General features: G+C 39.8%; 1 protein-coding gene across 1 annotated transcript in view; it reads right to left on the bottom strand.

Moving 5' to 3' along the window:
• XRCC5 (X-ray repair cross complementing 5) overlaps positions 1-24,006 on the bottom strand; it is a 90,583-nt gene that overhangs the window by 61,684 nt on the left and 4,893 nt on the right. Inside the window, exons 3-10 of the mRNA XM_006935540.5 lie at positions 20,716-20,899; positions 19,753-19,801; positions 18,351-18,473; positions 15,165-15,356; positions 12,964-13,078; positions 11,347-11,485; positions 8,229-8,341; positions 3,599-3,661 (exon numbers count right to left, since the gene is read on the bottom strand). Of these exons, the coding sequence (XP_006935602.1) occupies positions 3,599-3,661; positions 8,229-8,341; positions 11,347-11,485; positions 12,964-13,078; positions 15,165-15,356; positions 18,351-18,473; positions 19,753-19,801; positions 20,716-20,899 (978 nt within the window). The remainder of the gene's footprint in view (positions 1-3,598; positions 3,662-8,228; positions 8,342-11,346; positions 11,486-12,963; positions 13,079-15,164; positions 15,357-18,350; positions 18,474-19,752; positions 19,802-20,715; positions 20,900-24,006) is intronic.

Genomic DNA, 24,006 nt, shown 5'->3' with positions numbered 1-24,006 from the left:
ACGCTTAACTTGACTGAGCCACCCAGGTGCCCCCAGATTTTTTTAAGCGCCCCTGTACCCACTTCAAGGCCACACTGTACACATCTGATTTGGTCAGACATACCGTAACCTCTTCTGAAACTTCACTTCATTATGTGGATCCTCTCTTATTGTATCTTATCTTCATCTTCCCTCTTCTCTGAATTCATACCCTTATCCTCCAAATAAACTCCCCTCTCAGCCTTCCTAAACAAAATATTTCTTTTTCTCCCCCTCTCTCCATAAATTACTATCTAGATCGTTCCCTTCACCTCTAAATGTCATGAAATAATGGTCTTGGTGTTTTCGCTGCTTACAACACAATTATTCTTCCATCTAATCCAGCTACTAACCTCACCTTCCTTACTGAAATTATTCTCCAAAGTCACCCATGACCTTCTAATTGTCAATCCTTTGTTCCCATTCTATTTGACCTTTCAGGAGCACTTAACCATCCCCTTTTCTCTGTACTTTCTCCTTCTTTGGCTTCAGAAACAGTACTCTTCTCTGTGGGTCATCCCTCCCCTAACTCTTCAGTTCTTCCACTAATCGTGAAATTCTGTTCTTGGCTTTTCTCTCCTTCTCTCACTCTGAAACTCTACTTGGGGATTATTTTATCCAGTCCCATGAGTTGATGAATCAGAATCTGTATATTCAGCTTTAAAACTGAATCCAGACTTTAAAATCCAGGCTTCTATTGCCTACTAGCCGATAGATAGCTCATATGGTTAGACCACAGGTATTGCAAACTGTTCATGACCAACAATGAACTACTATCTTTCCCCCATTCTCCTCCAGTGCTCCCTACTTCACGAGCTCCATCTCCCAATCAACCAAACAAGAAGCCTCAAAGTTTTTAGTAATACCACCTGACTCATCTCTCACCTTCACATGTTCAGCAAACTCAGCCAATTGTACTTCTGCACTGTCTCTCAAATCTATCTTTTCCATCACTGCCTCTCCAGTTCAGAGCTGATCATGTCAGTCCCTTCCCTAAGAATCTCCAAAGGTCCCACTCCTCTAGCCTCGGGGGTCTGTCCATTACTCCTGGACTAGCCTTGCACTTTCCGTCCTCTGTGGCTTTCTGTTCTTATAGTTTCCTCCTAGCTAGAATGCCCTCTCCACATCTGTCTCCTGAGCTCCTAACCGATTTTCACGGCCCAGTAACGTGACACCCTCTCCATTTTAGATTTGCTTCACTCTCCCTCTCCATAACTCCCAAACACATTGTCTGTACTTTTCTCAATGTTAAAGTTAACCTTTATCAAAGTTAGCTATGTAGATTTTCATTTCCTCCACTAAAAACCTGTAACCGCAATACCTTTTCATCAAAATCCTCTATAGGTTTCGTGACAGATTCATTACCTTTTTAGTTCAATTCAAGGAATATTTACTTAGTGCCTACTCTTTGCTACACAATGTCTTAGGTCCTGTAAAAAAACAAGGATGAGTCCCTGATCTCACTGAGCTAATACATTCTTTACTAACAGGAAGTGACATACGTACCAAATACAGAACTTGTATAGTCTAATAAGTCCCAATAGACCGGTAAACACAATGGGAGTCTGAGGAAGAGATTACTTCTAATTTGTTTGCAAATTTTTATCTGGGTGTCTTTGACAGAACCAACTGGGATACTGAAGGAAGGATGGGGTCAGGGATGACTGTGACATTGTAAACACAATGCTACACCTGTGGAAAACTCAACTAAAGCTCCATTTCCTTCTCTTCCTCTTCCCTTTCTCCTCCACACACAGTACAAATCACGTACAAGTGTAGATTCTCCATACACAAAAATAGTTATATGTTCATGACCAGAGAAAACATATTTTTAAAAGGAATTATTCACGGAATCATAGAATATTTGAGTTGGAAAACAACAGCATTCATCTAGTTTAACAACCCACATGCTGACAAAACTCCCTCCCCAAAATCTGGCTGGTGGAAATAAAGACTCTGCTGGGAAACATTCAGGAATGGAGATCCAACCATCTCACAAGAAACCAATCCACCTGGAGGTGGTAATCCTTGTTGACAAAGTAATTCTTCATTTTGAACAAAACCACCACTTGTTGGCAGGAAACCTAGTTTATTTTCCATTCCACATAACAACCCTCTAATGCATGGAAGAAGGCTCTCATGTCTGTCATCCCTCCTACTTCCCTACCCACCTACGGAAGTTTTTTCCATACACCCTTTTATTGGAAGTCATCATGACATAATTGTATGTCCCTTCCTCCTCTGCTCATCTCAGAAGCTCCAATTAGTTAATACTCTTCTTTGACTGGGACATCAAGAACTTACACCACAGAGTGGCCCTTTACCATTAGAAGAGGATTTTTTTTTTCCTTTGAGTGACTCAAAGTAACCCAAGGATACGGGGTCTGTGTGAGGTTGGACTGGAATTATACATGACACAAGGCTGCCCTCAGCTAGCAAGTCAAGATAATCACGTAGGCCGTACCACAAAGCTGTTGTCAATAGTCTTCACTGCATACCGGCAATCACATCAAGTGATCAGAATTTTGTCTGTGTGAAGGGATGCTCAGTTGGAGTTAAAATTCAGAAGTTAAAAATGCTGTTAAGCTATGACAACAATATATACTAGACACACATAATTCCCAAGAGGATTTGACTCAGGAAAAACCCATAAACTTGGATTCTCAAGTAAACCAGAATTGACATATGCCTACTGTGCTCTAACGACAAACCCATTCACTGCTGATGGGAAAGCAAGCAACTCTCCTAACTGAACTGTTCTGAGAATGGCATGCCTACTCACCAGGTCAACAGCCAGGTAACCCTCAGAAGTGAGGAGGACGCAGAAAAGGGCCCAAGAGGCTAGATCAAGTACTTATACCACTGCCCTCCCCATACCCCAAACAAGCCTTCTACATCCGGATGACTAACATCAAATGCAAATACTTCTGGAACTCCAATACCTGTTTAAGTAGCCTTAAATGGACACTAGACTGCAATATTCCAGTCAAGATCACACCTCCAAATGACACGTTCCAACCTGGAGGCTGAGTAGAAACCATTTACAGAGAGGGCAGAGGTGACAGTAGGATGCAAGAGTCCTGAGTTGTTAGCCAGGCACAGACCAGCTTGAAAACAGAATCTCTTGGAGAGGTGGGAAAAGAGCACAGAGAAAGAGCAAAGGGTGCACAGATGAATTTCTCAGAGAGGGAGGTGGTCCAGTGAGTCAGGAAAGCTCAGCTCCAGAATGCTAAAGCCAGCGCTAAATGTCCAGTGTATAGGACAATGAAAATGGCAACCTGACCCCAAGCCTCCTGAACATCTGACCATGAGACTCCCATACCTAAATGCATTTGTTCAAATGTTTTTGTTCTTAATACTCACCTGGTCTCCAACTGAAGGACTATGTTCTCAGGCCTTGTGCTCATGCTATGACAAATTCATTTATCACGTCTCCATTTTCAGAGTTAAAGGTCAGTGAACTTTCCCACTGCTGTTGCAAGAATTAACGTCATTTTAAACCACAAATAGCCCCACACAACTCACTTAAAATGACAATTCAATTCTGTGGCACTACCTCAAAGGCTTACTGTCAACTTACCTCATCATCTTTTGCTGCAAAGACCTTTAGGACTTGATTTCCCACAAAATATCTTCTGTGGACCTACAAGAATTAAGTAAGGAAAACAACTGGTTTTGATCCAAAGTAAGTAACACGTATAGCCATAATGCCACAGTTATTAAGAAATTCTATTCTAAGTGCTCTTAGTAAAAAACATTCACAGGGGCTAGAACAAACTTATTGCTTGAGGTCCAATTCAACACAATAAATATGTGAATTCTAAGCATATGTCAAACACTGTTCTGAGCACTGTGAACACAGTACTGATCAGGATGTAGTCTTGTCTGAAGGAGCTCAGACAAATGTGAAATTAACTGCAATGCAGTGCTATGCTCCAGCACTACACAAGCACAAGAATACAGTATTATAACTCAGGGCCACAAAGGCACATGAACGGAGCATCTAACTTGGTCATGAAGGGTCAGAGCAGGCTTCTGCAAATGGTGACACTGAGGTCAGGACTTAAAGGATGCGCAGGAACTCAGAGAAAAATCTAGCACAAGCATCTTGGGCAGGGATACTAGTGTGAATAAGTCTGGAATGACATAAAAATGTAACACATTTGAGGAACTGCCTCTGTAGGGCAATGCCCGGTGCACTTTCACCTCAAGGAGAGAGGTGAAAGATTACATTAGCAAGATTAGGAAAGATCAAAGAAGTATCTTATTTGCAGAGTTAAGTGGTTTAGACTTCATCCCAAGAACAATGATGAGGCACCTGATAAACTGCAAAGAGACCAGAGTGAAGAACTAGTTAGAGAGGCAGGAGCTGCACTGGGAAGGGAAACTAGTGAAACCAAAAATAAGTACTGCATGTCATTTTGTCCCCCTTTAAGTTCAATTACTTCTCTGGCAGAGTACCAGATGGGTCAAAGCAGCTGTACCAATACCTGATTAGGAAACAAATACTGAAGAGTGCCTACTATCATAACCAACCACTTGTATCTACTGACCAAGATCAGTTTCTCTCTCCTCTATGTAATCTCGAGCCTGGAGCTTATCTGTAAGAACGTGCCCTGTGCCATACAAGGCAGTGCTTCTCAAATGTTCTTCTGCCCTCCTACCTCTGAAGCCAGGAACCTGAATGCTTTTACAATAACAGCAGCTCGAGAAGATGGAGTCTCAAAGGTGTGAGGGTTTTGCCCACAGAATTCAAACACCCTCCATCTCCGCTTCTAGTCTCCATTTGAAAACCATTATTTAAAGAAATAAAGGAATAATCCTATCTTAAAACTAAAAAGTTTGCTACGTTCATATAGATTTGCCCTCCTATTAGAATCTGTAATAGGGGCGCCTGGGTGGCTTAGTTGGTTAAGCATCCAACTCTCGTTTTTGGCTCAGTTCATGATCTCATGGTTCATGAGTTCAAGCCCCATGTAGGGCTCTGTGCTGACAACATGGAGCCTGCTTAGGAGTCTCTCCTTCTGTCCCTCTCTGCCCCTTCCCTGCTTGCTCACTCTCTTTCTCTCAAAGTAAATAAATAAACTTAAAAAAAAAAAATGTGTAATGCTTCTTGATTAAAGAACAGTTAATGATATCTTTTCCTAAGGCACTTAAATGACTTCTCAAAGGACAACCAGACATATGGGGGAAGTTCTCATTAAATTCTTACCCATTAAAGGGGCGCCTGGGTGGCTCAGTCGGTTGAGCGAACGACTTCGGCTCAGATCACGATCTCGCGGTCCGTGAGTTCGGGCCCCGCGTCGGGCTCTGTGCTGACAGCTCAGAGCCTGGAGCCTGTTTCAGATTCTGTGTCTCCCTCTCTCTGACCCTCCCCCGTTCATGCTCTGTCTCTCTCTGTCTCAAAAATAAATAAACGTTAAAAAAAAATGTTTTTTTTAAATAAAAAAAAATTCTTACCCATTATATAGATACCCAGAACACTGACAATGTGGGGGAAGATAAATTGAAAATTTAAGAGAACAGTAATTTGCAGGGCACCTGGGTGGCTCAGTCAGTTAAGTACCCAACTCTTGATTTTGGTTCAGGTCATGATCTCCAGGTTGTGAGATTGAGCCCTGCATCAGGCTCTGCACTGATAGCAAGGAGCCTGCTTGGGATTCTCTCTCTCTCCCTCACTCTCTGCCTCTCCCCTACTCTCTCAAAATAAATAAATAAACTTTAAAAAAAAAAGAGAGAAGAGTTAATTTGCAACTTCACAATTGCAAAGAAAACAAAAGACCACCAAAAAATGCCAAGGCCAAAAACCTATTTTATATAATTAAAATGTTCACCTCAATTCAATCCAGAAACATTAGTTTCCCTTATGTTAAGGGAATATGGAAAAATACGTGATCTTATTAAAAATAATTATTAGTCAGTTAAAAGGTACATACTTAGTTGCTATGGAAAACACCTTGTTTTTTTTTTTAATGTTTTAATGTTTATTATTTATTTTTGAGAGACAGACACAGAGCATGAACAAGGGAGGGGCAGAGAGAGAGGGAGACACAGAATCTGAAGCAGGCTCCGAGCTGTCAGCACAGAGCCCGATGTGGGGCTCAAACTCACGAACTGTGAGATCATGACCTTAGCTGAAGTCAGATGCTTAACCAACTGAGCTACTCAGGTGCCCCAAAACATCTTGCTCTTAAGAGGGTGTGTATGCATTTGTTAAGATAATAGATGAAAGCAGGGATGAAAAATATTCAAAAAATCAGCTTGTCCATCTGGTGGTGGTCAGATTACGACTGACTAATGACATAGGCTCTGAAGTCAGAAAGACCTCATTCAAAACCAGTTTCTACCACCTTCCAGCTGTGACCTTGGGCCAATTACTCAATTTTCAAATGTATAAAATATATTATCCTGACACCTATCTAGGAGGGTTGTACTAAGAATTAAATGGGAATTTACATAAAATACATAGTATATTGAATGCAATATTATAACCACTCAAATAAATGGTGGCTATTATGATTATCTTCAATGTACCATTTGAGATTGTACTTAAGATAGAAATAATTTAGGGCTTAAAAACAACACAAGTTTGATTTAGAGGACATGCCATGACTTAAAATTTTAAGGTAGGAAGTAAGTCTTTTAAAATGGAAAAATGTACTTTTTGTTTAGCCCACTCTTTTTCGCTTTGTCATTTAACTAAATACGCCTCCCAGTCCCACCCTGGCCCAGGTGACTTCAATTTCTTGGGTCATGAATATCGGGTTGGTGTTCTGGATAGGTCTTTTCTAGCTACCTAGAATCAGGCAGACCCACTTCCCAACAAGCCAGTTTTTACACACAGATCTGAAGGAAGGTTCCACTTCATGGAAAGACTTTGAGGCACTGCCATTAACAACCATAAATTTTAAGCTTGTAGAGCCCCCAAAGTGAATGCTTTTATTTTTAAGAAATGCATATTTAGTGTAATTTGTTAGAGAATTGTTCGTTAGAAACTCTCAACTTCCAAAAGGTATTTATTTTCACCATGAAAATCTTATCAACTTTCAGTAAGTACTCCCAATTTTCAACTTATGAAGTTTAAAAACGTATCCAACAGTTCGGGTATATCATGAAAAACATCTCCCCACCTCGCTGAATTATTCTAACACTCAGGGACTCAGAGTACTCAGAGACTCTATCCCAGGGCAACATGAAAAAGCTCAAATCCAGTACACTGGGTAATATTTATTTCCATTACAATTCTCACTTGAGTTTTTTGGTTTTTTTGTTGTTTTTTTTTTTAATTTTTAATGTTTATTTTTGAGAGACAGAGACATGGCACGAGTGGGGGAGGGGCAGAGAGAGAGAGAGAGAGGGAGATACAGAATCTGAAGCAGGTTCCAGGCTCTGAGCTGTCTGCACAGAGCCCGACGCGGGGCTTGAACTCACGAGCTGTGAGATATGACCTGAGCCGATGTCGGACGCTCAGCCGACTGAGCCACCCAGGCGCCCCTCACTTGAGTTTTTCTAGAACCAACAAGCATCGTTTTATCCCCACAGAGCCTAAAAGGCACACTGTAAGACACACTTCTTCATTTTCTCTGGTTGCCGACCTTAAGAACATTTAAGCTAAGAAATCCAGGAACCTTTAAAAACCCTTTCTAGGACAGTATATGCTATCACATGGCCCTCAGTGGATTACTGCATTTCCCCCTGTGTGTTCTGAGTATCTCTGCACCGTGGTCTAAAGAACATATGACTGAAGGACGGATTTCAGATCCTATACCTCTTTGCTGGATGTTGACAAGGGCGACTGGCATAAAGAAATGATACGTTAAGAGGCCCAGGGTTATCCAAAACCCGAGTAGACCTTCACTGCTCTAAAATACTCTATTATAAGTCAGTTTAGAGAAAGCAACACAATAGCAAAGAACTATGATGATTCTTTAAAGCTACTGTGAGCTATGATCCACAGCAAAGCTAAGAAGTGACTTTTAATGGAACCTACTCTGATTCACCCGAAGATTTCTCAACTTTTCGACATCTTGGTTCCTCTACTCAAAAATTGCAGATAGTTAACACTAATCCCCAGATTACATTGCAAAAACCTAAAAGTGAAATGAATACACATTGTAAATAAAAGGACCAACCAAAAGCAAACCATCTCAAACAAGAGTAAGAAAAACGTTCATCTACTTTGTTTACAGTGAGTAGGATAAGTACTATACCTGAGAAGATCTACAAAATCCCAAAACAGAGAAGCACTTCCCCTCTGATTTATATCTCATTTGTTCTTCATCCACTTTAGAGAAAGGAACTATATCACTTCCATAGCGGAACCCTGGAGAACAAGAGAAGAGCATCTGTTAAGCATATGGGGCCTCATTTTCTACAAGCTGAAATTAGCCTGACGCACACATTAGCAATACAAGCATGCTCCAGATCAAGCCTCCCTATACTGTTCCCAGGAATCAAATCACTGCCCCTTGTGACCAGTGGGGGAAAGCAGCAGCAGATACACAAACACCATATATGATACAGAGACGATTAAAATCTAATTACATTCTCTAAGCAGCATCTTCTGCAATCTAGTTACCTTAATGATTATCCAGCCCAGAAGAATGTAGCAAATGTAATGTACTAGTTACCCTCCAAAGATAAACTATGGTTGACTAAAGTACAAGTATGATTTGTAAACATAATAACAAGAACACGTTTATTTGGAAACCTAGAGACCTGAAGAGAAAAATGCCCAAAGGAAATTTTCAGAATAAAATGTTCTCAAAAATGCATGCTGGAGACATACAAATACCTAATAGAAGAAGCCAAAATTCTTCTATTTAGGAACATTCAATTGATAAGTTGGCTATTTCTCTGTATTTAAATTTACTTCATTTCTGGGATTATATTATTTTTTTCTTTTTAATTACTTTAGTTATTCATACAAATATAGGCTCTCGGTTTCTTAAAAATAACTCCTATGCTGTTCCAGGGTCTCTGTTCTAGGGAAGGTCATGCCCTTTCAATATACAGTCTCCTATGTTTGGGAGACAGAAGGATCATCAAAATGAAAGGATTCTGGCCTTGGGTAAATGGAAAGAAAAGCACATGTATCTTTACTCCAAGAAACAAATTTGTGTGTTTGGGGTAGATTCTATGATCCTGTGTTTATCTGTTCCTGTCAATCTGCTGATGCCATGCATTTAATGAAAAAGAAACACACTTGTGTTTTCATATATGTCTTTAAAAAAAGCTGGTGATGAAAACAAAAATCCCAACAAAAAATTATCAAGGGAATGTACGGCACATGATTAAGAGTGGTGTCTAAGCCAAATGTTTTTCATAACCCTTTTCTGTCATCAGACATCTTCTTACTTGAATTTTTTAACTTGAAAAGTCTAATTAAAACTGCCTTGTATTTTCTGGTTCATTTACTGAAAGAGCAAGTCAGTATATAAATTTTGTACATGGCAAGACATATAGAATAGACTGCATCATGTAACCATGTTCCTTTGCACGCATATGTATGCTAGTACCTCTGTCTATACATTAGGGGTAGAAAGGGGAGGGCAAGAAAAGGAAGTACGTGGTAACCACACAAAGGTACGAGACAAAAGCTTCACTGCGCTCTCTGCACTCAAACAATGCTTAACCCTTCCCTCTCCATTGCTCTGCCAATACATTTCCTTTTTGCCTAAACAGAGCTGGTGTTTTTGCTGCATCCAAAAGAACGGGTGCTTGTCTCTGTCATATTAATCTTCCTAACACACAGCCTCAGTGACACTCTGTGCCTCAAAACTATAAATGGCCCCAGGTTGATTTCAAAATGAAGCATCAACTAGTCCGCCTGTCATTCAAAAAGCCCTTCCTAATTCAGAAGAGTACATAGAAACAGACTCTGAAGTAGGACAGTCCTGGGTTCAGATTCTGCTAGTGGCTAGCTGCATGACTTTGAATACGTTAATGAATGTCTTTCAGCCTCAATTCTTTCATCTGTAAAATGGCATTAACAAGAGTGGGATGCCCGCTTCATTAGGCTGTTGTGGTGATTAAAAAAGAAAATTCAGGCTATTAGCTACCACTGCCAAGTACTAAACTGTGTATGCCCAACACATCAACCCTATTACTTGATATCACTGAGAAGCCCTCCACTTAACCATGCTTCCTTTTCGGTCATTATATGAGGATCATAAGATTAGCAAGTGAGGGGGCCATGATTCTAACTCGGGTCTGACTCCAAAACTCGAGTTCTTAACCACACTACAAAACTGAATTAGTAGGGACTGCAGGATCCTATAATTACATTTTCTACCCATAAGTAACCAGAAGAAAAGAATCGCAATCTCCATCACCTTAACCACTCTCCCCCACCACACATATAAATATACACAAGCATATTAGTGCTTTGCAAATTAAAACTATACTGGGCATCACAAAGCCTGGCAATTAATTTATCTAAAAATTCTAGTTTCTACCTTAACCCATCATTTGGTATCTTGCCGTTTTAGCTCTTGAAAACTCAGACACTCTCAGCTAGTTCCTAAGCCCTCTGGATAGAGCTGCTGTCTAGACACGCCATACAGATCAAATGGATATAATGTATGAAGTACAACTTTAAACATCCAGCAAACATAAAGCCATATAATGAACACAAATGTTCCAGATCCCCTAAATTACCTTAAAGGAGAAAGCTGGCAAGATCCAGAATGCCTGAAACTGGCACTCAGAGGACTAATCACCAAAGAAATAAAAAGTAAAATAAACAAAACAACTTGCTTCAGTCACATTAATAGAAGTATTCTCCTAGCTAGTATGTTTCCAACTTTAAAATAAAACCAAGTAGGGGTGTCTGGGTGGCTCAGTCAGTTAAGCGTCCGACTTCGGCGTAGGTCATGATCTCACGGTTTGTGAGTTCAAGCCCCACGTCAGACTCTCTGCTGTCCGTGCAGAGCCCACTTCAGATCATCTGTCCCACCAGCTCAGCTCGCACGTGCACTCACTCTCTCTCTCTCAAAAATAAATAAACCTTTAAAAAAACTAAAAAATAAATAAATAAATAAATAAATAAATAAATAAATAAATAAAACCAAGTACTAACTCCTGTCCCTTGAGGGCGTTTCAAACTCAGATGGAGTGCCCGGGTGCCCTCCTGGGAACGGTCCTGCCTAGGTCCCGACAGATGAGCTACATTTAGTTAGGACCTGGCATCTCACCGATCCTGCCGATAGTTGTGTCTCTAGTACTCAGAAAAATATCTCCAAAAAATAACAATGGAGATCCTCATCGGCCTCACATTGGCCTTCGAAAACCTCTTTTAGACACAAGTGAAAACTCTTGCTGGCGTACCTTGAATAGTGTCCTCTTTTGGAACCTCCGTTTCGTCGTCGTCCTGTAAGCAATAAACTGTTTCTTTTTGTATATCTTCTTTTTTTAGGGTTCTTGCATCCACAACTGTCCAAGACTTTTTAACTTTCTCCTGCATAATCTTATTTCCAAAAAGAAAAATAAAGGGAAAACAAAGAAAGCCAGGATTTTAATCAATAAAAAATGAAAATCAAATCTACTCTCTACAGGAAAAAAATTCAGAACAGTTACTCTAGCTAAACTGCTTTGCTCTTGCCTATTGTGGAAATTTTAAGTTTATTTCATAACTCTCTCTAAGTTTCATTTCCCCCCAAGGTAACTGCCAGATACCTATTAGTATTTGTATGCACATAAATACTTTTTATACAAAACCTGCAGGCTAATAAAATGGGACCATACAATTTGTTACTACAGTTTTCCAATAAAGAAGAAAGGGAGAGCCATCTGTCAGGAGCCAGAAATCAGTAAGGAAATCTGAAAAGAAAACTCGAAAAAAGAACAGGACGAGACTGCGTTCTATTCTAGGCCTTGACGGCAGCTGAAACGAAGTGCATCCAAGGTTTTCACAGGTGTAGCATGTGTTTTGGGATTAAGTCTTAGAATATACAAAAACATCTGAATATATAAACATATGTTTTTGTATATTTTCTATACTTAAATCTTTTTATGTATTTAGTTTGTACATTTAAGAAAAAAAGGCAAGCAGAGTCACAGGAAAACATGGAGCACAGACTCATACTGAAACTGGAATCCCATCAAATAACTACCAAATGCACCTTATTTCTAAAAGCATGCTCTTATGTACAAACATGCATATATAACAAAAGGCAATTTCTGAGTAACAAGTCACTATGTTTTTTAAGATTTTAAGTAATGTCCACCTAACATGGGGCTTGAACTCACAACCCCAAGATCAAGAGTTGCATGCTCCACTGACTGAGCCAGCCTGGTGCCCCGACAAATCAGTATTTTTTGATACGTCATGGATGCTGTTACTACCAGATCATTAACAACTGGATTGGGTGAGACTGAGTGTCTAAAACTCTGGACTTCTTTAGTGTATATCTACAGTTCTGCTATGATACTACAGTGACATGACTTAATGTATTCCATTTTCTTTCCTTCAAAAAAAAAAAAAAAAAAAAAGAAACGAAAAAGAGACAGGAGGGAATTAACCTGGATTATAGACAATTCTTAAAACTTCCTCTCCTAATATGCCTTTTTACATAAAAGCTAAATAGAAATGGGAGGAACAAGGAGAGCAGTTAGAGAAGCAGTAATTATGATACTGAATAACCCACACATGAATTGTCAGTTCCTTAAATAAGCATATTTGCCTGCCTGGCACATTGCTTGAAAAAACATGTATGGGGGCACCTGGGTAGCTCAGTCGGTTGAGTGTCCAACTTTGGCTCAGGTCATGATCTCACCATTCATTCAAGCCCCGTGTTGGGCTCTGTGCCGACAGCTCGGAGCCTGGAGCCTGCTTTGGATTCTGTGTCTCCTCTTCTCTCTGCCCCTCCCCGCTCACACTACCTCTCTCAAAAATAAACAAACGTTAAAAAAATAAAATTTAAAAAATGTGAATGTATCACTCACCGCTTTGTAAGCCACAATTTTTATAGCCAAATTGGAGCCAATGGTCAGTGTGCAGAGCCAAGGGACGGAATACCTCTCAGTTTTCTTAAAGACACGCAGTTGTCTCAGACTCTCACTTCACCAAAAAAAAAAAAAAAAAAAAAAAAAAAAATTATATACACACACACCAAAAGCAACAATTTTAAAACATTAACTTGCACTGGATGATGCACTCAAGTTTTCTAGAATGAGAACGGAGTTGTCGTTGATGATAAGGAGGAACAGCAGGGGACAGAAGGAAAATGACAACCCCAAGTGAGGACACAGCCAGAATACAACTGATTTGGCTTAGGAAGAAGTTGAATTACATTACTCACAGGTAAAAAAAAGATCATCTCTTTCTTCCCCTATTCAATCTTCTCTTTCAACCTGGCCAGTGGTTAACATTTTTTGCAGGACCAAGAATATTTTGAGGATATGATAAAAGCACACCCATAAGAGTTTGCCCACAATTTAAAGGGTTCACCAACTCCCTGAAAACCATCACCCTGGGGATAAGAACCCCTGCTCCAGAATATCAAAGGGTAGGTACCATCCTTTAACATCACTGTTCATAACTCTATAATTTATTAGTTAATTCCAATCACCCTTAAATAAAAAGCACATATATGTGCACATAGTAGAGAGTATTAAATATTCTCCAGGGGATAAAGGAATTTAGTCCATATTTAGTCTTAAGGTAAAGCGGATAACTCTAGGCTTTTTATAGATGGGGATGGAGAATTGGGAAGTACCAACACAACGTAGAGTGCTACTTCATTTGAACAGAAGTCAAGATCAATTCTATTTTTATCTGGTCTCTAATCAAACACAGCAGAGAAGATTAGAGGAGATAAGTGGAATTTGTAGTATTCACTGAGAAAGGAATCAATGACCAAACACTCAAGGCACATAATCCAGACTATGATCAATCCTCCTAGTACAGATGAAAAACAGATCTACAAAAAGGTAAAGAGAATTATCTGACACCATTCAGAGTTACGGACAAAAAGGTTTCAAGAGGCTCCAACTTTCAGAAATAGTCTATAATGAACAGTAGATATTCTACTTGCTGCCCTGTTTGCAAAGTTTATGATACGCCTTGGCTTTGGATTTGTTGGGGGATGAATGGGTCTGAACCAGGTCTAACCTGTCCATAGGACCTCACTAGTTTGAGTGACATTAAAATCACCATGAGGTCTGAATTCTGTCCCAGGGCAAGTTCTAAAGACTAGCATCTAATACATAACATCTGAGAACAAATGGAACATTTTTGCAGTAGATTTAAACCTCCCCAAGTAGAAGTCTAGATAAGAACAAGTCTAGCCCAGTGCTCTCCCGTACAACTTTCTGCAATGATAGAAATGTTCTATTTCTAACCGTGCCAATCCAATAGGCTATTAAGCAAGCTCTTGGAAGGTGGCTAGTGTGACTGACTGAATTTTTAATTTTATTTAATTTTAATGAATTTAAATTTAAATAGCCACACGTGGATAACGGCTACTGTATCACATGGCAAAGTTCTGGTCCACATCTTCACAGAAGAGCCAACACCAAAGTAGCTTCAAACTGTGAGTGTCATCACATACACAGACAGTAATTTCCCTCCCTGCCATGATACAGGAAAATAAACTTTTTTAACATTAATTTGTATTGGCTTACAATTTTTATTTATGATACCATGGTGAATATGTTAACTTAAGACATTCTCGCATTAGAGCAAGCCATGTCCAAATTTGAAATAAACAACTTAGGAATATATATTTGCACATGCTACAGTAAGAACACACGTTATGACAGGAAACATCACTTTACAGGATTCCTCACTGATTCCTTTGCCAACCCCTTGGGAAACTATCATTCAATTTCGAAAATTCTATTACCTACAATATTTCAAGGGTATCTATATTTAGAAAATCAATATGTACTGTTTGTCAATTATATTTCACAAGAAATATTTTAAAATTGTGATTGAGGAAAACAAATTAGAGCATATATACCCTTAACTACTCAAAAAACTTAAAGGGGATCAGGGATTGGTACACCATTTCGTCCATAAAAATCAGACTATTTCTTACAGAATAACTGCTAATTCAAGAGTGGCTAATTAGGGAGCCCTCTGACCAAAAGAGAAATTTATATGGCTATGACTGAAAGTTAGAATCAATGTTTTCACTTCTTACCTGAAGGAATAAATTTCATCCAGCCCATCTTCACCTTCTAAAGACATCATCACCTTTTTCACCATCCGAATACCTTCTTTCTGCTGCTCAGTAATTCCTTTTAGAGGAAAGGAGGGTCCATGCTGGTCCAAGCAGGAGTTACCATCTCCTCTGTCCCCGGTTCCATCCTCCTTGCCAACAGGGAATGGCAAACTATCAGGAAAAGATCGGCAGTTGTTCATAAGACAAGCTCTGAAGCCAAATAATAAACTGGGTTCCCCTCCTGTGACTGTCACTCGCTGGCTTATGAGAAAATGGGCATGCCACTCACCTGAGCTTTCAATCCCTCCTCTCTCAAATGGCACTTATCACCCTTAGTCAATATCCTATCAGTTTCGAGTGACCGAGGCCTTTTTGGTTTGGTTAAAAGAGTGGAATTTCTTGGTTTACATAGCTGAATAATTCAAAGTGCAGGGTGGCACATGACCTTCGGATGACTGGACGCAGTCTCACATGCCTCAAGGACTACCCCAACCCTCTCACTGTCCATTTCATCTCCATGTGCCCCTGTGCTGGCTCCACTCTCTCACTGGCTCCCTCCGCGTCACCCATGAGCTCTTTCAAGCACACACTGCTAGTTCTGCTACCAAAGAGGAATGGACTACGTGTTTAATGCTCGACTCTCAATTCAAAAAAGCCAGGGATCAGTGATAACCTGGGGACCAGATCTAGAAGATGCTCGCTCTCATTCGAGCCAGGAGGTTAAAGTGCAGGAAGGACTGCTTCCTAGAAAAAGGCAGGTGATATTCTAGGCAGCCAAAAAGAAGAAGAATAAAAAATAAAATAAATAAAATAAACACCTTTAGTAATCCCTCAATGTTATTTTAAGGATTAAATGGCAGAATGTGTATAATATACTTAATGTTATCTTTATTACTGTACATTTAGAATTCCCAGACAGACATCAGTGAATTGCTGGAAATAGGTAAAACCAATTCTTTCCCGTGTTTCATTCTGTTTGAAATGAGACTAAAACTACTAGATGGGGTTACCAGTCATGGAGATATTCAATAATCAATATACAAATTGAAAAATCAACCACCCAAGCGCATTTTATGATAATTCTCTACATGGTACTTCATAAATGTTTTCATGTAAACAACCTCATTTAATCCTACACATTAGGTGGATAAAAATTTTTACCCCCATTTCCTAAAAAGAAGCCGAAGCTGCATGGCAAAATCCGGCCGAGCCACAGCCAGTGAGCGATGTGCAGCGAGGACTCGGTCACCTGAGAGGGCAAGGCTCCTGCACCCGCAGTGTGTCACAGCACTGCCCCCAGAAACCCAAAGAGCAACCTTTTCAGTTCCCTCAACATCACCTACTGGTCAATTCTGTGTGGCTGGTTATTTTAAGGTGATTTCTTTACCATTTCATCTGCTATAACTAAAATAAAGCTTCCTGTTTAATTTTGTCGACGTATACCCAGCATGACAGATACGCACATCCTGCATGACCTATCAGATAAAGAGCTTCTACAGAGCAGGGCATGGGACACAGGGTTCACATCAGGCTGTGGCTGTTTCCATTAACAACCCAGAAGAGAGATGCAGCTCTTTCTGCCCACAGGTCCTGTCCTGGTGCTATAATAAAAACACCCTTTTGCACCAAAAAAACAAAACAAAAAAACAGACCTGGAAGATGGGAAAAGTGACATGAACATGAAGAGTCAGGAAGTTATCCTGGAAAAAGAAGTTACAGTTAACAGTTCTTTCTACCCTGCTTTCGACCAGATATAAACTTTCTCAGTAGCCAACAGAACAAACTAAAAATGAGGTCCAAGGAATGAGCCTACTCAGAACACGGTGGTTCTTAGACCTGCTGGTATTCTGTTCACTCCAATTACAACAATCATCCACGGGATACACCAAACAATAAAACCAGAAACTCTACTTTGTATGCCAGAGATCTGTAGCACAAGCACAAATACAAGAAAAAAACAGCCAAATAAGCAGGTAGTGGTAAGGCTACATTCCCTCTTCAACACGCTTTGCAGTATTACTCAGACAAAAAAGTAGCCTTTTCCAATGACACTGACAGAAGTGCAGGATGCTTCAACCCTGTAAAGGCATCCTGAAATTATGAACAGGGAACAGAAGCCAGGCAGAGCTTCTGAAGTACTTAGAAAGCCTCAATTCAATAAGACGAAAAGTGTCACTTAAAAAGCACTTAATTTCTCTGAAGTACTATCTTAACAAGTATCAGTCTGATGGGTTATTCTGAACTATTTCTCTACAGTTCTACAGAAAGGAGCTGCCCCTCAGCAGTCTTAAGAGGTACATACATGCAAGAGAGGTTCTTAATTTCCAACGGCAGGCATTTCAAAGAAGCCGAAGGCTTACCATTCTGAGCTGGAGGCTTCCTGGTATAGCTCTCAGTCTGAAAAATGAGTGTACTCAGAAGACTGGTAAGTCAACATCCTATATTATCACTCTGCTTTCACCAAAAATAAAACAAGAAAAACAGGTTTCAAATGCAACAGGAAGGATTAGTGTGGTGAAAAAGAACTTTCTTGTTAGGGATTGAAGATAAAGAAAGTAAATGCCTGGGAAAGGAGGGACTCTACCTTGCAACAAATTATGAGATATTTTGTGAACATTTTTGCTCAGAATCTGCATACCCCATGCCTAAATACACACAAGCAAATTACATCTTATGTACGTGTGTGTATCCTTTAGATTTAAAAGTTAAAAAATAAGCATTCTACAGGTTTAAAATAATTCTCAGGTTGACATTCCTCTCTACCTTAAAAACATCTACTGCTCGCAAAACAGTACTCTGGAACTGCTGAAGAAAAGAAACCATCAATCTGGTAACTGTTTGGATAAAGTCTTCTATGTAAGCAAGAAATAAACTGAATATCCTCCAAAGATTCCTGAATTCTTTGAGTCCAAGAAGCATGAACAAACCATCTACTACTGAGCTAAATTCTGTGTCACTGTGACTTTCATCCCCTTACCATTAAAACTCAGAGTTCCTGGAATTAAGGGTACTCAGTGAATGTTTGCTGAGGTCAGTCATCTAACATATTTCAACTGTGAGCGCAAACAGAAGACTCGCGGGAACCAAGGGCTTTAGAAAGTGGCCCTACTCCCTGCGTTATGAGAGCACAGGATTGGTCTTCAGACGTTATTCTCATGATCTTACAAGAACTGCAGGGAGATGCCAGACTTCTCCAAGTTATGGATTATGATATCCAGCTGATCTTGGCTGAATGGGCTGCTGAGGTCAGTGAACACTTCAATATGCCTCTTTCCAAACTTCTTTCCTCTAAAAGAGAAAGTTATCACAATAAGAAATCATTCTCCTGAATTATCGCTTACAAACTCAAATGCACTTGGTCACTGGACTTAGAGACAGGCTAAGAAATGAATCTCAATACAGTTAAGAAATGTGATTACATTCTAGAACCCCACATATCACTGATGCTCAGTTAAGTTCTACTAAACATATAGTCAGCCTGGTTACAATTCATACTTTTTAGCATCTTGGGCAAAATTTTTGAGCATTGTGGATATTAAATCCCTGATCTCCCAACTTTAACTTCAGTTAAATATATGGTCACTGGGATTAGAAAGGATCCCTTGGGTGCCTGCGTGGCACAGTTGGTTGGACAGCTGACTTCAGCTCAGGTCATGATCTTGCGGTTCATGGGTTCGAGCCCCCATCGGGCCCTGTGCTGAGAGCTCAGAGCCTGGAGCCTGCTTTGGATTCTGTGTCTCCCTCTCTCTCTGCTCCTCCCCTGCTTGTGCTCTGTGTCTGTCTCTCAAAAATAAATAAATGTTAAAAAAAAATTTTTTTTTTTTTTTAAAAGAAAAGGATCCCTTTCCAGCCTCCACTTAGGCAGAGTATACACAAGGAACTCTCCCAGTAACTACAACTTCGGTCTCCTGAGGTTCACTTTCCAAACATGCTGGCCCAGTTCCACTCACAGGGCTACTGGCAGGATTTTACACAAAATGTACAGAGATTGAGAAATGAAAATACAAATTGAGGCCTGAGATTTTAGTACTAATGTTTTTCCTAACAGTCAAGGAATGGGTGGGTGTAAATAGATTCAAAGACCCATATTTTAAAGGCAAAATAATTAAATAATGAATCAGGTGGCTGGTCAGAGCTAGGCATTTTCTTTTTCTTTTTTTTAATACTACAATTTTATTTTTTTTAATTTTATTTTTTTTAGTTATTTTAATTCCAGTTAGTTAACATATGGTGCTATATTAGTTTCATACATTTAATTTCAGTCAGATTATGAACAATACCATATAGAAGTTTTTAAAGTTCCTGGTAATTAAGTCAAATAGGAAGGAAGTTGAAATAAGCCAAACATGTATTTCTCCCAGAGAAATTCCCACAAACTATAGCCCTTGCTCTTTTTAAACTTAAAAAAGAGAGGCTGAACTGAACCACTGAATTCTATCAAATGGTTCTTTAGCCACACAAACATGCTGCTTGATTAGCAATGAATCACACATGTACAGAATACAGCAACACATACAATTTCTGCAGAATGACTCATTTCCACCTCTCTTCAATTGAAGACACTTACACAGTTTCTTGTTGAATCACATCCATGCACACAATGAGTGCATCCAGGACTCAGCTAGTTAAGGGCAGAAAATATCACTAAACAGTCCCTTTATCCCAAGATCATGCAACTTTTTTCCAGTGAAGTCCACAGTGCTTGAAACCGTGAACTCTGGGCTGACTCTGTGAGGATTTAAAAGCACTTGCCAAAGAGTGCTTTTTCCAACATTTATTTCACTAACATATAATCACATATGCTGTAATCACATATCACAGTATATATCCTGAAACATATAATCAGGAAAAATAAAATAAGCCCAAGGTAATCTAACACATTCCCATGCATTGAAACAAAAATTATGATGTCATTTTACAATATCTAGAATCCATTTCTCGTGATTAGAGTCCACTCTTAAATATGACCTGAGCCATAATGTGGCATTTGTAAGTCACTCTTAGCACAGCAGCACCTCCCAGTGATCAGGGAGAACATTACGGTTTAGAAAAGTAAGAGTAACCACTTAAAATCATAGTACACGTGGAAGAAATTGGAAATCTCAGTTTAGATATCGGTCTGATTTTGGACACAAAAATACCCTCCATCCAGGAAAGCATAGGGAATGCTAATGCTACATTCTTCTACAAATATGTTCTTTACATGCAAACATTTCCAGCCATCACCACCACTAAACTTTCTGCACATAACAATACAGAAATATACCCACTGGTATCTTTCCCTTATGGTGCCTCCGAACCACTCAGTATCACTAGTGCAGAGAAGGGGCAAGTGGCTAGAGGGTCAGGAGTGCAGATACCCAACCCAACCTGAATAAATCCCAACACACACCATCATCTCCATGTCTTCAGAGCCAAAAAATGCCCATATACTCAGAGGTGGGCTTCTAGTGAGCCTCACCAAACTGGATTATGATTCCTCAGATTAAAGGAAATTTCTGAAGAGTCTTCTCTGGCTGAAAAAGGATACAGTCAGCTTGTTGAGAACCTGGTTGGATTTTGCTTTCGATGTCCTCCAGCAGGTCAAAATCTGGTAGCATCAGGTGTCTGTGGACTGTGATGTTCTGATACTGATCCTTACCAGCAAGGGCATTCTCAGTACCATCTGTACCAAAAAGGACTAATGCAATTTCATCCTTGCTCTCAGCAAACACCTAGAGAAAAATGTTCAAAGGTTAAGAATCATAAACTACCACCTGAAAGGCAGTAGATACCTAACCTTCAAGGAGCAATACAACCATACCTCCCTATGGCATGTTCCTGGGTCCACTGTCAACAACAGAATACTGGGCTAGATGGCCCATGGGACAATGACAATTCACAGGTTTTTTTTTTTTTTTTTTTTAATTTTTTTTTTCAACATTTTTTATTTATTTTTGGGACAGAGAGAGACAGAGCATGAACGGGGGAGGGGCAGAGAGAGAGGGAGACACAGAATCGGAAACAGGTTCCAGGCTCCGAGCCATCAGCCCAGAGCCTGATGCGGGGCTCAAACTCACGGACCGTGAGATCGTGACCTGGCTGAAGTCGGACGCTTAACCGACTACGCCACCCAGGCGCCCCAATTCACAGGTTCTAAGAAGACTTTTCCGTTGACTATAGGTCCCATCTCTCATTTCAACAGAATTACAGGTGGGAGAATCGGAGAGTGGTTAACTACTCTTGATAACTTCCAACCCAATCAGACTCTAATTCTCAGTGAAAACTAATTATGGATAATTTGAAAAGCTTTTACTCTTTTTGGAAGTATTTTCCAGAGGACTAAAAAAAAAAATTACTGGTTCATATCCTCTAACCCAGCAATTTCATTCATAGGTATATATACCATAGAGAAATTCTTGCTCATGTACTCAAGAAGACAAGGACAAGAGAGTTCACTTCAGCACTGTTTATAACAGAGAAAAAGTAGAAACTGACCATCCATCCACAGGATGCAAAAACACATTGCAGAATATTTATACAATATTATACCCCAGTAAAAAAAAAAATGAATAATTTGTGCATGTTTTTCAGTATGAATAAATCTTATAATTATGGTTGAGAAAAAGTAAGTTGCAGAATTATATGTACCATATTATAACATTACATGTTTTGAAAGCTTCATACAATAGTAAATATTTATGAATATACTTATGTCCTAAAGTATTAAATATACATGGTAAGGACTATGAAAATCCTGAAGTAAAGAGAGAAAGAAAAAGGAAAAAAGAAGATCGGGAAGGGATACACAGGGACTCGCAAGTTTATCAGTAACTATTATTATTATTATTTTTTTAAGCCAAAAAGAAAAAGACGGGCATCTGGGTGGTTCAGTTGGATGAGCATCTGACTCTTGGTTTCAGCTCTGGTCATTATCTCATGGTTGTGGGATTGAACTCCACTTGGGCTTTGTGCTGAGCATGGTTGAGATTCTCTCCCTCTCCCTCTGCCCCTCCCCCGCATGTGCGCTCGCTCTCTCTCTCAAAATAAACATTTAAAAGAAGAAAAAGAAATCAAATATGGTAAAACTTGAGTACTGTATAGTGCTAGACAATGGGAAAATAGGTTTGCATCACAGTATTCTCTGTATTTGCCTCCTTCCTGAAACATTTCATAATAAAATGCAAAAACAAAAAAACAGGATCTAACAAAAACACAGTCTTGTTCCCACCTACTTAACCGTAGCCTTCTCCACCAGTGGGAAGAGTGCTGTGTAGACAGAGGATGGAATTGTGTCTTTCCTCATTCTGGTTTGGTCTGTTAAGTTCCCCAGTGTGTTAAGAATTGCAAATACATCCCCCGTTGCACCTGGAGAAAAAAATTCCAGCTGCTGGGCTTCAAACATGTCCAGCACACCATGGGGCAGGCCAGCTAGAACTCTATTTGCATCCTGGGCAAGGATTCATATTAAAGCCAGGTAATCCTGCTCAACAACAAAACTTCAGCCAGGAGAGGGAAGGCAATTCTGAGTGCAGCATGAGACTGGCATTAGGTATCGTCTCCTAGCCTTCCAGATCCACACTGCCACGGAATAGGCAGAGCCAAAAATAAAAACTGAAAGCACAGTTTCTTTAAAAAAAAAAAAAAAATCTATGCACTGGGGTACATGGCAGCATTACTGAAATACAACTAATACAAATTACTATAACCAGGAATGGAGTTAGAACATTCTCTTCTTGACACATTAAGGAATCCAGGTCATCAGAATTTGTTAAAATCTAGGATGACAGGTAGGGTGTCAGTGTCACAGTGAAAAGGGCAACACCCAGAGCAAACAGGTGTCCAGGAGGAATAGCAGTTGCCAGTGAATGAAGAATTTCATGGACTTAGCAAAAGTAGCACTCGTACCAGGTAGAAGGGACAGAAATCAAGAGAGGAATGTCATTTACCACCCACCTCCCATCCCTGCCCCGCTGAATGTGAGTGGGTCTTAGTGACTTGCTAGACTAACAACAGCAGAAATGACTTTCTGGGATTTCTAAAGATAGGTCATAAAAAGCCACATAGACAGGTCACTCTTAGGAACCCTCTTGCAATGTTGGTGGGAATGAAAACTGGTGCGGCCACACTGGAGAGCTGTACAGAGTTTCTCAAAAAACTAAAAACTGAACTACCCTATGATCCAGCAATTGTACTATAAGGTCTTTACCCAAAGGATACAAAAATACAGATTTGAAAGGGTACATGCACCCCAACATTTATAGCAGCATTATCAACAACAGCCAAACTACGAAGAGAGCCCAAATGTCTATTGACTGATGAGTGGATAAAGATGTGATATATATCTACAATGAAATATTTACTCAGCCATCAAAAAGAATCAAACCTTGCCATTTGCAATGACATGGATAGAGCCAGAATGTATTATACTAAGGGAAATAAGTCAATCAGACACAGACAAATACCACATCATTTCACTCAAACGTGGAATTTAAGAAACAAAACAGATGAACATACAGGAAGGGGAAAAAATGAGGAGGAAAAACACATCACAAGAGACTGTCAATGACAGAAAACAAACTGAGGGCTGATACTGATAGATGGGGGATGGGCTACACTGGGGATGAGCACTGGGTGTTGTATGGAAGTGATGAATCACTGAAGTCTATTCCTGTGACTAATATTGCACTGTATGTTAACTAAAATTTAAATTGAAGAAAAAAAATTTTTCCTTCTTCGGACTTTCCCTCTTAGGCCCAGCTGCCACACTGGGAGAATCCCAAGCTCCATGGAACAACCACATGTAAGAGTTCTGATGGACAGCCCCAGCTGAGTTCAAAAC

The sequence above is a fragment of the Felis catus genome, chromosome C1 (assembly GCF_018350175.1).
Source record: "Felis catus isolate Fca126 chromosome C1, F.catus_Fca126_mat1.0, whole genome shotgun sequence".
Lineage (NCBI taxonomy): Eukaryota > Metazoa > Chordata > Mammalia > Carnivora > Felidae > Felis > Felis catus.
Note: the sequence above shows the minus strand (reverse complement) of the source record. Positions and strands in the feature narration are given on the sequence as shown.